The 11,730-nt window shown below is 32.3% G+C and overlaps 2 protein-coding genes and 1 non-coding gene across 3 annotated transcripts; 1 reads left to right on the plus strand and 2 right to left on the minus strand.

The window, feature by feature from the left end:
* Positions 1 to 1,561: 1,561 nt before the first annotated feature.
* LOC130826441 (uncharacterized) lies at positions 1,562 to 4,617 on the minus strand. Its single transcript, XM_057692032.1, has 3 exons — positions 4,165 to 4,617; positions 1,973 to 2,179; positions 1,562 to 1,892 (listed from the first exon to the last, which is right to left on the minus strand). The coding sequence occupies exons 1-3, from the start codon at positions 4,588 to 4,590 to the stop codon at positions 1,818 to 1,820; spliced, it is 708 nt and encodes a 235-aa protein (XP_057548015.1). The 5' UTR covers positions 4,591 to 4,617; the 3' UTR covers positions 1,562 to 1,817.
* Positions 4,618 to 4,709: 92 nt separating this feature from the next.
* On the plus strand, positions 4,710 to 4,781 carry TRNAP-CGG (transfer RNA proline (anticodon CGG)). Its single transcript has one exon. It is a non-coding gene; the product is annotated as a tRNA-Pro (tRNA).
* A 1,301-nt stretch (positions 4,782 to 6,082) lies between these two features.
* Positions 6,083 to 11,365, minus strand: LOC130823879 (D-ribulose kinase). Its single transcript, XM_057688699.1, has 9 exons — positions 11,228 to 11,365; positions 10,890 to 11,119; positions 9,487 to 9,626; positions 8,772 to 9,021; positions 8,548 to 8,680; positions 7,903 to 7,991; positions 7,133 to 7,410; positions 6,551 to 6,620; positions 6,083 to 6,448 (listed from the first exon to the last, which is right to left on the minus strand). The coding sequence occupies exons 1-9, from the start codon at positions 11,286 to 11,288 to the stop codon at positions 6,257 to 6,259; spliced, it is 1,443 nt and encodes a 480-aa protein (XP_057544682.1). The 5' UTR covers positions 11,289 to 11,365; the 3' UTR covers positions 6,083 to 6,256.
* Positions 11,366 to 11,730: the final 365 nt, after the last annotated feature.

Raw genomic sequence — 11,730 nt, forward strand, 5'->3', positions numbered from 1 at the left:
ATCATCTTATTTTTTTTCATAAATTATATTATAATGTATTACCATTTAGAAATGTAGTATCAGTTGAAAATTAAAAAATTGTTGACAAAAATCATCATAGAAAACTTGTGGTCAAAATTTCATTACCACATAAGAACGACATCATAAATAAAAATTATAAAAATTTACCATCGAAAACATTCTCATTACCAAATAGGTTAACAGATCACATATTCTACTCAAACAAGATTCGATCCCACAAATGAAAATTAGATGAGGGTTAGACGGGTGGTGGTAGGTGAATTTGTGAGGTTCAACTATTGGAATGATATTGAGACTTGATATAGAGATTGATATGCCAATAGTCTAATTATCCTTCTCTATCTATATTTGATTTTAAAGCACAAATTATTTGATCCTTATCAACCATTAAATCAAATTTTAAGGACAAAGAAATTGACAATTTACCCAACCAATAATTGATTTTTCCTAATCGCACTCAAATCAACTTGAAAACTCTTTATGTAGTATTTGAAAATAAGTATTTTATTTCAAATTATGAATTCCAATTATGAAATCATAAATGAAGAATTTGAGGATGACAAGGTTTGAATAGTCATTCTCAAATTCTAAACTTTAACTACTTTAAAAACAATAATTAAATTAAACCCAAATTTAAATTTGAAAATTTTTAATTTGTCAAACAATAAATTTAGACCAATTATAAGTTTTCAAATGAAATCATCGTTTCCAAACATGATATTAATTTATTTCAAAATAATAATATCCAATAAAATAATAAATTTATTCTATAAATATAAGTTTAGTAATCATCATTACTACGAATAAGAAAAATATAGTATAAACAACAAAAATTAATTCATAAAGTAAATCGCACATAGCCATAGTCAAATTAATTATTTTGATTGAAACTAAACTTGAAGGCAATAATAAGACGAGATAATAAATTAGATAAAAATTCCCACTAATAATTCAAAATATATTTTGAAGGAATGAGAGTGTTCTCATTTACTATTATGAATACTCACTTGTCAATGTCATATATATAAATATATATAAATATATAAATATATAAGGAAGGGATCCAATAAAAAAGTTGTTAAAAATGAAAAGGATAAGCATTCTACACCCTTAATTTGAATAAGATAAAAAAAATATAAGGTTACAATTGAGCGAAAAACACTTAATTGTAAAAGTCACTATCTTACACAGAAAAAATATTACGTCATAAATCTTAAGAATGTTCTTAATTTATAACATACTATCCTTTTTGTAGATATAGTGACTAACAAAAAATCATTCTTATTTGATTATATATATATATATATATATATATATATATATATATATATATATATATATATATATATATATATATATATATATATACTGAAAATGAATAATAAAATAATAAGATGTTTGATTTTCAAGAGTTCTTCTAAAGAATTTTACTCGGAACCCCTAAAATCTCCATAACAGCCTTGACCTACTAACATCGCAACGATAAACCCGGTTTCAAGTCTTTTATACCCTTCATGTTTGAACAACTTGGACATAAACATCCAATTCAAGAAAATTTTCATTTCATGTAAATAGTTCTTAACAAATGGTGGTTCAGTTCAAATACTACCATATCAGAGAAGCATTTGAAAATTCTAGTCAAAATCATACTCATCAACCCAGTATTCCGCACAGGTCGAAGCATTTTAAGATTCTACTTCAAATTTTATAGAATTGCTGCTACAATGTGGGAAAACATGGGTCTACTATACCGAGGGCAACACCGTTCGTTAAACTTCCAAGAGCAAAAGATTAAGCTATGAGGTAACCTTCTCTGATCTTTTACTTTCATACGGACCTCGCCCTGGCCGTCTTGTAAACTGTTCTCTTTTCTGCATTTATCGGGTATTGATTAATCTGATGTACTATGTAAAGTTTCGACAAAAAAGGTGGACTATGTAATGTAACTTACTGTGAAAGCAGTCTGAGCCTTCTCCCTTCTTTGAGCGAAAAGTTTGCGATTCTGCTCTTTCTTCTTTTCGGCCTTTAACTTTGTAATACTTGGTCGATAAAATATGACTGTTCGACCGATCTGACCAACCACAACAGAACCAGTAGCAAGTTTGAGTTGCCTGATAACATCTTCTAACTCACCTGGGCAGGTTCTATGTATCTTGAGCTGTTTTAACATGCATATAGCAACAGAGCTCAGCATAAATTACAAAGCATGTTCTCTAATTGATGCTTTATAAGAAAAAAGATTTGCTAAAACAGATGCATTAGTTGTTCATTCAGAGTATGTTTGGATAAGATCTTAGGAAGGAATGGACGGGAAGGGAAAATTAATCCGTTTTCTTTTCAAATGTTGTCAATGATGGAAGGATTTGTTGAGTACAAAACGTAACAAAGTTCTCTAGTTCAATTGGCTTCCCTTCATTCCCCCCCACCCTCACGTTATCAAAACGAAGGATATATCATCCTTCATTTTCTTACCCTTCTTTTCTAATTATTTCCTCATATCCAAACAAAGCATAAAGAATTTACAAAGAAACAATTGTTGCAATTGTAACAACATTCATGATTCTCCAATTAGACGAGCACCAAAAGAAGGAAGGGACTTTTTCAAAATTTAAGTAATGTCAAATGATATCACTGGACCCATTCCATCCGTCCCTGTTTGGAGACAAATTCTTGTTCCGCCAAATAAGCACCATGGCAATATACCAAACACAAAAATTTGTAGGGATGGAATCAACCAACACGAAGCCATGAACCTATCTTCTAAATACTCCCTCAGTCCTTCTCAATTTGCACCTCTTTCTATTAAGTTTGTCCTACTCATTTTGCACCTTTTTCTTTTTTGGTAATGGCCCCAATTTCTTTCTTTAAATCTCATCCACAAACTTATTATGTCTCTCCATCTTAATCACTCATTTCTTTCATCCACTTGTTTTTTTATCTTATTCTCCAACCCACTTTCACTTTCCACTAAATTTCACCCAAACTAATTTGAGTGCATTTTCATAGGGACGAGGGAAGAGTACTTCGTTAACAAGCCTTAAAACTAAGCAGCCAGTGAATATGACAATCGGCGACCCTAAACGGAGCAATGTAGATGAACCAGAACATCCAATTGTTACCTCAAAAATATGAGCAACTGACCATTATATTAACCTAAGGAAGCATCAAACTAAAAGAAAGATAACATGCTCTTGAGCAGAATTGCACAAGGAGCATGCTTAGAGACTAGAGAGAAAAATATTACGCGGTAATGTCTATGGTGCAAGCTACAACTCTATGGGAAGAATGATGACTACTTGCAAATGGAACTAAGATTACCCAAATCCCTTGCTCGAGTAAGAAACTGAACCTAAAGGGCATAGTGCAAAAACAAAGCTGCATCACCTGTATTGTGACCGTATTGTAAAGGTTTTTGAGTTTACCGCCACCAAATTATAGGCCGCATTGACCGTGAAATCATTCATATTGATAATGGAGTCTGTTTCACGACTATTACGACAACTGTATTTTCACACTATAGCTAAATCAACTACATTTTTGAAGAGTGAAATCAACTCATTAGCAAATTAGTTTTCTCCACTTCAAACCCATCACTATCATCTCCTCCTCGTACCATTCAGAAGCTCTATATTTTAGCTTCCATTTGGTTTCATTTATCCCCTATGCTATTCCTTTCATTCTAATCATGGCCTACAAGTACACACAAGAGATTACATTTCACAATTACATCTCCCTGTGTCCCATTGAATTTGCTATTTTAGGCATCGTCTGTCATCTTCCATCCATCCCCAAACCTTACACATAGCATTAGGATCTATGAACAAATACACGGTATGATGATTACCTAGAAAGCTCTCACTTCAATTGGATTAATGTAGCAAATTCAAAGTAACGGTCGAACAGGATGAGTATATACTATTACTCATGCTTAGGCTTCCTCCATAAAACGATAATATCCGGTAAAAGAAAACCCCATTACTATCAGGCATCAATAAAACAGTTAAAACTCAACCAATCAAAAAATCCAAAAACAAAACAAAACCAACAAATCATAAACCCTAAAAACCCTCAAAAAAACAAAATTCCACAATTTACCAAATCAAAATCAAAATCTAAAAGTAATCAAAAATAAAACAAACTTACCTTAAGAAGTTCATTTTTTTCAAGAGTTTCAGACAAAGCAAAAACTACATTACCAGTAACACCAGATTTCCCCACTTGTTGAGACTTTAACTTATCACCAAGACTATTAGCATAAGAACAAATATCCTTCTTTTCCTTAACAGTCAAATTAGGCAACTCTCTTGGCTCAATTTCCAGTATTTTACTTTCTGGGTTATCTTCATTTTCCACAACATTATTGTTTAAGATAAGGTTATTATTCTTTTCTTCAACGGAGCAAAAAAGGGGTCTAAAAGAGGATAATGGGCGAATTTGAGATTGTAAGAAAGAGAAAGAGGGTTTTTTGGGGTGGTTGTAGAGAGAGAATGAGACGGCGGTGGAGGAATAAAGTGGTCCGAAAATATGGCGGTGTAAGAGAACTTGGGTTAACGTTGCGGTGGTTGCCATTTTTTTATTTTTAGTTTTGATAAAATGTTGAAAATAAAAAGGTTCTGATATTCTTATGAACATCATCTCTCTGCTTTTTATGTTGGTAATAAATACTAATTTATAATTGAAACAGAAACGGGCGTTTGGTCTAGTGGTATGATTCTCGCTTCGGGTGCGAGAGGTCCCGAGTTCGATTCTCGGAACGCCCCTAGCTTACATTTTAACTTCTACGCCTTTTTTTGTTTATTTTTCAATTTTACGTCGCTATTGTTTAATTCTTCTAATTTACAATTTTTAAATTATATACTTTTACTAACCTATCAAATAAAAAATATATACTTTTAGAATTTTATTCCACTAGCTTTACAAACATCATGACAACTTCTATAAATTTGCATAAAAATTCAATTCTAAAAATCTTTTTAAAATCTCACTTTTCATTTATCTTCTAAAAATCCGATCTTTACATTAGTTTTTTCAATGGACTTCACGTCATTTTTTCTTTTAAAAATCTTACCATTACAAGTTACAAAGTTATAAATGAAAAATAATGCAAAATTAGTATTCCTAGCGGATAAATAAAAAAATGAGATCTTTCTAAGATAACTAAAAATAAAAATTCTAAAATTTAAATTATCTAAAAGTGAGATTGTTAAAATTAAAATTTTCTAAATTATATGTCTTGTATATTATTTAGGAAAAATTATCTAGAATAATCCAACATTTTTATGATTTTTCAACAATATTCACACTATTGATTAACCATGAATAATCCTAACTCTATGAGATATTTGCCTAGAGTAAACTTAGGTAACTTATTAACCTACTAATTACTATAGTAGGTAATTCATCAAAAAAATAAATGAAAAATTAAAATTAATCAAAAATTTTCAAAATTTACATAAAAATGTTGAATGATTACAAAAATCAATTTTTTTTTAACATTTTTAAATATTTTTTAAATATTTTATTTTAATTTATCTTTTTTTAAAAAAAAAACTTGCTATAACAAGTCAACAAGTTACCTAAGTTTACTCTATACAAATACTCCTAAAGTTGAGACTATTATGATTAATCAATTTGTGAAATTATTATAAGAAATCATAAAAATGTTAAATTATTCTTTATGACTTATCACTAAACCATATTTTATTTATCCATGATAGGAGTGTTAGTTTGATCATGCCATAAACAAATACTAGATCATTCCATAAATGAATTAATTCCCAACTTGAAGAAAAGGGCAAGGATACAAATTGAATTCATAAATGATATATATATATATATATATATATATATATATATATATATATATATATATATATATATATATATATATATATATATATATATATATATATATATATATATATATATATATATATATATATATATATATATATATATATATATATATATATATATATATAAAAGGGCGAATCTAATTGGTAGTTCGAGTTGATAAGTGACAACATCTAATATAAAAATCTAAAAATATTGCAATAGAGAATAGAAAATAAACTTTGTTGAATTAGTTAGATAGTCAACATCATGGATTCATTTGCTTTAGCCTAATTAGAAATATAAAGTGGACTTTTATTTCTTGTTTTACATATTGAAGTTGGACTTTAACAGGAACAGGAGTAGTGCAGCTAATTAAGCATAATAATGTAGAAGTTCTTATTTATGTAGCACCCTTCAATGCCAATAGAGCAGCACCATATGCAGCTTCTGTTTGAGCAGCGCGACTGACTGACAAACCGAGTACTCTCTCACGAATTTTAGTCCATTTTTCATTCTTTGCACCACCACCGGCTGTGAAAACTTCGTCTACTTCAGTTGCCCCGAGTTCTTTCAGAAGGCTATAACCTTTCGCCTAAACAGCCACAATTTTGAAATCACAGGGTAAATAGAGAGGTGGGATCACAAGTTTTCAGGTTCGGGATAGCTGAAGTTAAGCAGCAATATTCTACTTTACCTCGATTCGTGCAATGGATTCAAGGATACCGTGTAAGTACTCTGAATCATTATCAGGACGAGGGTGTAATCTGTTCAATGCAATGTACAATGTTAGTCTGTAACACAATTTCCAGTAGCCTGACTTGACATGTCATTATGATTTGGGCATGTTACTTGGACTTGGGTACTGATGTGAGATATTGGTACGTATCCAAGTGTCAGATACGTCTAAATATTCAATTTTACGCCTAAATTGAAGTGTCTAACTGCCATACCAATGTCCGAGCATCAAGGATCAGAGTGAAGCAAAATGAAGAGTGCGAGTAACATAGGATTTGGGATAAGGGGAATCCCCGCCTCTACAGGCAAGACGGGAAAGGGGAATTGATCTTCTTGTAGATGGTGAAAATCAAACCCACAATTTTCAATAGCGCTTTTATTTTTCACATGACTCGGGTTGTTGGTGTTATGACAGCAACAACTTTGCTCACTGGACCACATTTTCCGGAACCAAACACAATAGCTGCCTGAACGCTCTCGCCTCTCGGTCAATCAGTTTGTAATTTCTATGTTAAACAAGGAGTTAAAGTAAGCTTCTTACCTGGGCTTCATGTTGGGATCAGCAACAGGAAATCTCTCCCCAACGGCTGGTAAAGGATAGTAATCGAGTGAAGAAGGAACAGCAGGATTAATATGCTCGCTTAATTTCTCCAACTGCTCGTCAGTGAAGAGTTGTCGTAGGACAACCCCTCCTGTGTTCGAAGCGCCCCCAACAAGCCACTTATCGTCAAGCCGATGACTGTATACTCCAAAGCGTGCATCTTCAACCCTGCTTTTGCTTAGCAATTTTATTGCAAGAGTAGAACCCAAGGATGTCACCTAGTAATGATTTCATCAGTCAAAAATCAAGGAGTTCATAGCTATCAGAGAGTTCAGAAGTTGATTCAGGCAGAACAAACTATTGGAAAAATAACCCACGTGTGATCCTACATTGAAGAATTAGAAAGAGGTTAACTAACATAAAAGCCTAATGGGCTACTCCTCCTATTACCAATTGGTTTTAGGATGGAACCTCATCGAATTTTTGTGCAGCTAACTCTCCTCTAATACAAGTCTTGTTATGTACAAGTCAAATAACAAATTTATCAGAAACTACTTGGGTCTTTTAATATACCTTAGATTTATGTGTTTTAAACTTTTTTTGGACCAAAAACGAGGAACTTTTTCATAACTAACAAAGTTAGACACTTGCAGACATACCCATGTCTAACGTGAATATGTAGTCAGAGTGATAAGTGATTCTTCAAAGATAAGATCAGTAAAGCTTTCATGCAAGAGCGACTACTATATAGTGAATGCAAAAAAGCTCACCGCCTTTCCTGGTTCAGTGGCACGAGCTGCAAGAAATGCAGCAATGCTATCAGTTGTTCCAGCACAAATAACACAATCCTCTGAGAAACCTGTGAAAATTTTCAATTCATAGATGTGAGAACTGAGAAGCTACTTGCTAGTTGCCATTGTTCTATATTAAAAACAGTATGGGAACTTTAACAAAACTGATTAGTGTCCTGTTTTAAAAGAGCGTCATTTTGCATATAAGTCATCACTTACTTCCAAACGTACGAAAAAACAAGGTTCATAAACAGAGCTGAAAATATTAGATCATAATAATCTTAGTACATTTTAGCTGACATTTAAATTATTCCTTCAGAGACTAATCATTTTCAATAGTTAAAAACAAGGCCGCATCGCATCATGTCAGGTTTTTAAAAACAACGAACCGATATTTCCCGTGTAGTAAAGGTGTAAAAAAAAATATTTTGGGCCGTATCAAGGAATATCTAATGGTTTCAATCGATATTTAGACGTTACGATAAATGCATCACTGTTCCGTCACCGCAGTCGCAAGTTACCGCATTTTTACATTATGCTCCCAAAATAAGGAAATATCTTACAGCTTACTATAAACAATAGCAAATTAAAAGAATTCCCTTAAGAGCACATAAACATAGATACCTAATTTGTTCCTGACATCTTCTTTCACGTTCGCTATGACAGATCCTGGAGATACAATAGAAGGTAACATACTAGAGTAAGGTTGTTTCCGAAGCCAAGGTGGATAGGCGTCCATCTCGGGATCAAAACCAACCTGCAAGCAACATGTACTCATTCAATATGATCTCTGCCAGAAAGCATAGTTTGAGTGGAATGAGAAGCAGATAAACCGAACAGAAAAGTACCTTCAAAGCATTGTTGTAGTCCGAGATGCCTAACTTACCATGGAGCAGCCAAAGTAGCCAATCTGCTTGATGCAATAACACGGCTGAATCCTTTTTTGAGTTCTCGGAATTCCACCATGAAACCAGCTTGCACAATGTTGAGGAGCCAGTACACACAGTGTGGTTTGTCGGAGCTATGGATTTAACAACAGGTAGAGCATCTGGGCAGCTTTCGTTATACAAAAGAGGTCTACATAATGGCTCCCCTGTACTGCAGCATCAAAACGCTACTGTTGGAAAATAACCCACAAATGATCCACATCGAAAAATTAAAGAGAGATTGACTAACATAATACTTGATGGGCTACTCCTCCTAATACCAATTGATTTTAGGATAGAACCTCATCGGGTTTATGTACAGTCAACTCTCTTCTTACGCGGGTCTTATTGTGTACAAGCCCGTTAACAAGTTTATCAACTACAAATTCATGCCACAATACAAGGGTCATAGAACAAGTGTTTACCATCACAATCCACATGAATACTAGGCCAACATTACCAAATATGAAACTCTGCTGGGCTTCAATTTCCTTAGTTTGTAACATTTCTACATTACTGCTAAATTCATATTTTAATTGTTACCAATTTTCAATTTTTTTTCATAAGATAAGAAATTCAGTAAAATATTACGCATCGGTCTCTTATGGCTCAGCCAACCAGAAGGTAAACAGATTACCTGTCAACAATCATAGTTGTAGCAGAGGTGCCATCTATGGAAATGGAAGCAACAAGAGGTCGAAGATAGACGGGAAAATCTTCAAGCAATGAGAAAAGTGTTTCTTTCCATGATCGTGTCCAGTCAACGGATTCTCCACTCTTTCTAGACATTTAGAATAAAACATAAGCTGTATTCATTGCTTTGACACAAAATACTACTAATACAACGGAGATGGCATAGTTTTATTTTTCCAATGTAGATCTGCAAAGCATGTTTTCTGCTCTTAAAACAACTGAAATGAAAAGAAATTGTGAAACTTATCGACTAATGAAGATGTGATAGTAAAAGTGATGGAGAAAATTTAATGGAACTGAACAAGACTAATATTTTTAGAATTGAACTGAACTAAACTTATTATAAAGAATTGGAATTTTTGTCTATAACTAGTCTAAAAATTTTCGGATAAACCCCAACCCTACTGAATCCATACAAACTTGTCACCTTGCAAATCCAAACCTACCATAAGTAGGCCAATATGTTATCCCGTAATAATCAAGTTGGACATTGTTCATTCTAGTGAATAAATCAACATAGTCAGCTTTTAAAAGTCAAAATAGAGCAATCACTCATTTGAGGCTTCATCAATCTTCATGTGAAACCCGTATGTACTTGGTTACCCTAATTAACCCTTATCTAAACATAACTGACCTTAACTTATACTTGTTGCAGTTATGACTCTTGAATTTACTAGTTAGTGACGAATGGAAAAGGCATAGTGTTACAAACAATCTCCAAGTTGATTTGTTTTGGTTTATATGACCAACCCCATCTCTTTTTTATGTGATTTGGGATAAGTCTAAAGGATCCGTACAGGCAAGGAGGCCAAGGGGATTTATCCTTCCTGCAGAAGTATCACAAGGTTGAAAGAAAAATTTTCAACCACTAGACTAACTCATGATTCTCATAAACAACCATATCTCTTGACATAAAGGCTTTGGCATTGTTTTGTACTCATTGTAACATAATTCGCCAGTTAATTCGGTTTTTGAATTCGCAATTCGTTCACAATGAAAAAAAATTTCCCAAAACCGACCATAATTTGCTTCTTTTATTCACAATTCGCAAAGACATTAGTGAATCCAGTGACAGTGTTTGTACTCATAAACTCCACTTTTGTAACCCTTACATGAATTTCTTGATCCTTATCTAAAATAATTCAATCAGATTTCGCCAAATTCTGTTTAGAGCAGAAAATAATAAATCAAACTCATTTAGTTACACCAATGGAAGTAATTCCACCACAATACCACAATCCATTAAAAAAGGCAAAAACTTTGAATCAAGGAGCAACAAAACCATGAAATCAAACAATAAACACAACTTTTTTATGTGAACAAGAACATAATTTGTGGATTGATTACCATATAAAGAGGGTATTCTCTTTTTCCCTCAGCATGAATTTGGCCTTGCTTATCAATAAGAGCATATCTAGCCCCTGAAGTACCAAAATCCATCCCTAAGTAAAGCCTTTCATTACCATTTCTATCGCCATTTCTTCCATTTTCAGAACTTCCCATTGATGATGATACTACTCCTATGTTGTACTGAATCTTCCTCCTTGTAAATGTTCTATTATACTGTTTAACATTTCCTACAAAATTGATGTAAAAGTTTCAGAAATTTAATTGATGGGAAATTTTGCAACTTCTAAAATTAAAGAGAAATGGGGAAAATGAAAGATTGAGAGTAAGAAAAGTACTTTGATAAATGGAAGAAATGGAGTAGAAATTCCAGGTTGAAGGATAGAATGATGCTTGCATTCTCTTGTTTCCTCTTCTCTCCCGCCAGGATAAGGCAAAACAAGCCAAGAGTCTCTTAGTTACTAATTGCTATTTCATCGGTTCGAAAATTGTTGCTATTAGTATTTATCATTCAAATTATTTTATACTAGTGTAAAACCATGCAATGCACACTTTTTTTTAAACATCAATATATATAAATATATGATATAAAAAAGTAAAATATATTTTTTAATTTATTCAATTTAACTAAAAATAAATATTAATTAAAAATATTTTAATGGTAGGGATATTGGTCAAAATCAAAAATCATATTTTTAATTAGCTAATAAATGAGTTTCATTTGGCAAAATCTCTTTAATTGTAACACTTGAAATTTTTAGTATAATGTATAATTATTATCTAATTTTGAACTAATCAAACAACATTTAATAATTTAAATAAATATATTTTTTAAAAATAG

Source organism: Amaranthus tricolor, chromosome 1 (genome assembly GCF_026212465.1).
Source record: "Amaranthus tricolor cultivar Red isolate AtriRed21 chromosome 1, ASM2621246v1, whole genome shotgun sequence".
Classification (NCBI taxonomy): Eukaryota; Viridiplantae; Streptophyta; class Magnoliopsida; order Caryophyllales; family Amaranthaceae; genus Amaranthus; species Amaranthus tricolor.

Coding starts and splice junctions, on each gene's coding strand:
- LOC130823879 (XM_057688699.1), bottom strand. CDS start 11,288: ATGCAAGCATCATTCTATCCTTCAACCTGGAATTTCTACTCCATTTCT. Junction 9,022..9,486: donor ACAACTATGATTGTTGACAG/GTAATCTGTTTA, acceptor TTGATGCTGCAG/TACAGGGGAGCCATTATGTA. Junction 7,992..8,547: donor AGATGTCAGGAACAAATTAG/GTATCTATGTTT, acceptor AAATTTTCACAG/GTTTCTCAGAGGATTGTGTT.
- LOC130826441 (XM_057692032.1), bottom strand. CDS start 4,590: ATGGCAACCACCGCAACGTTAACCCAAGTTCTCTTACACCGCCATATT. Junction 2,180..4,164: donor AAAAAAATGAACTTCTTAAG/GTAAGTTTGTTT, acceptor ATGTTAAAACAG/CTCAAGATACATAGAACCTG. Junction 1,893..1,972: donor AGGCTCAGACTGCTTTCACA/GTAAGTTACATT, acceptor CGATAAATGCAG/AAAAGAGAACAGTTTACAAG.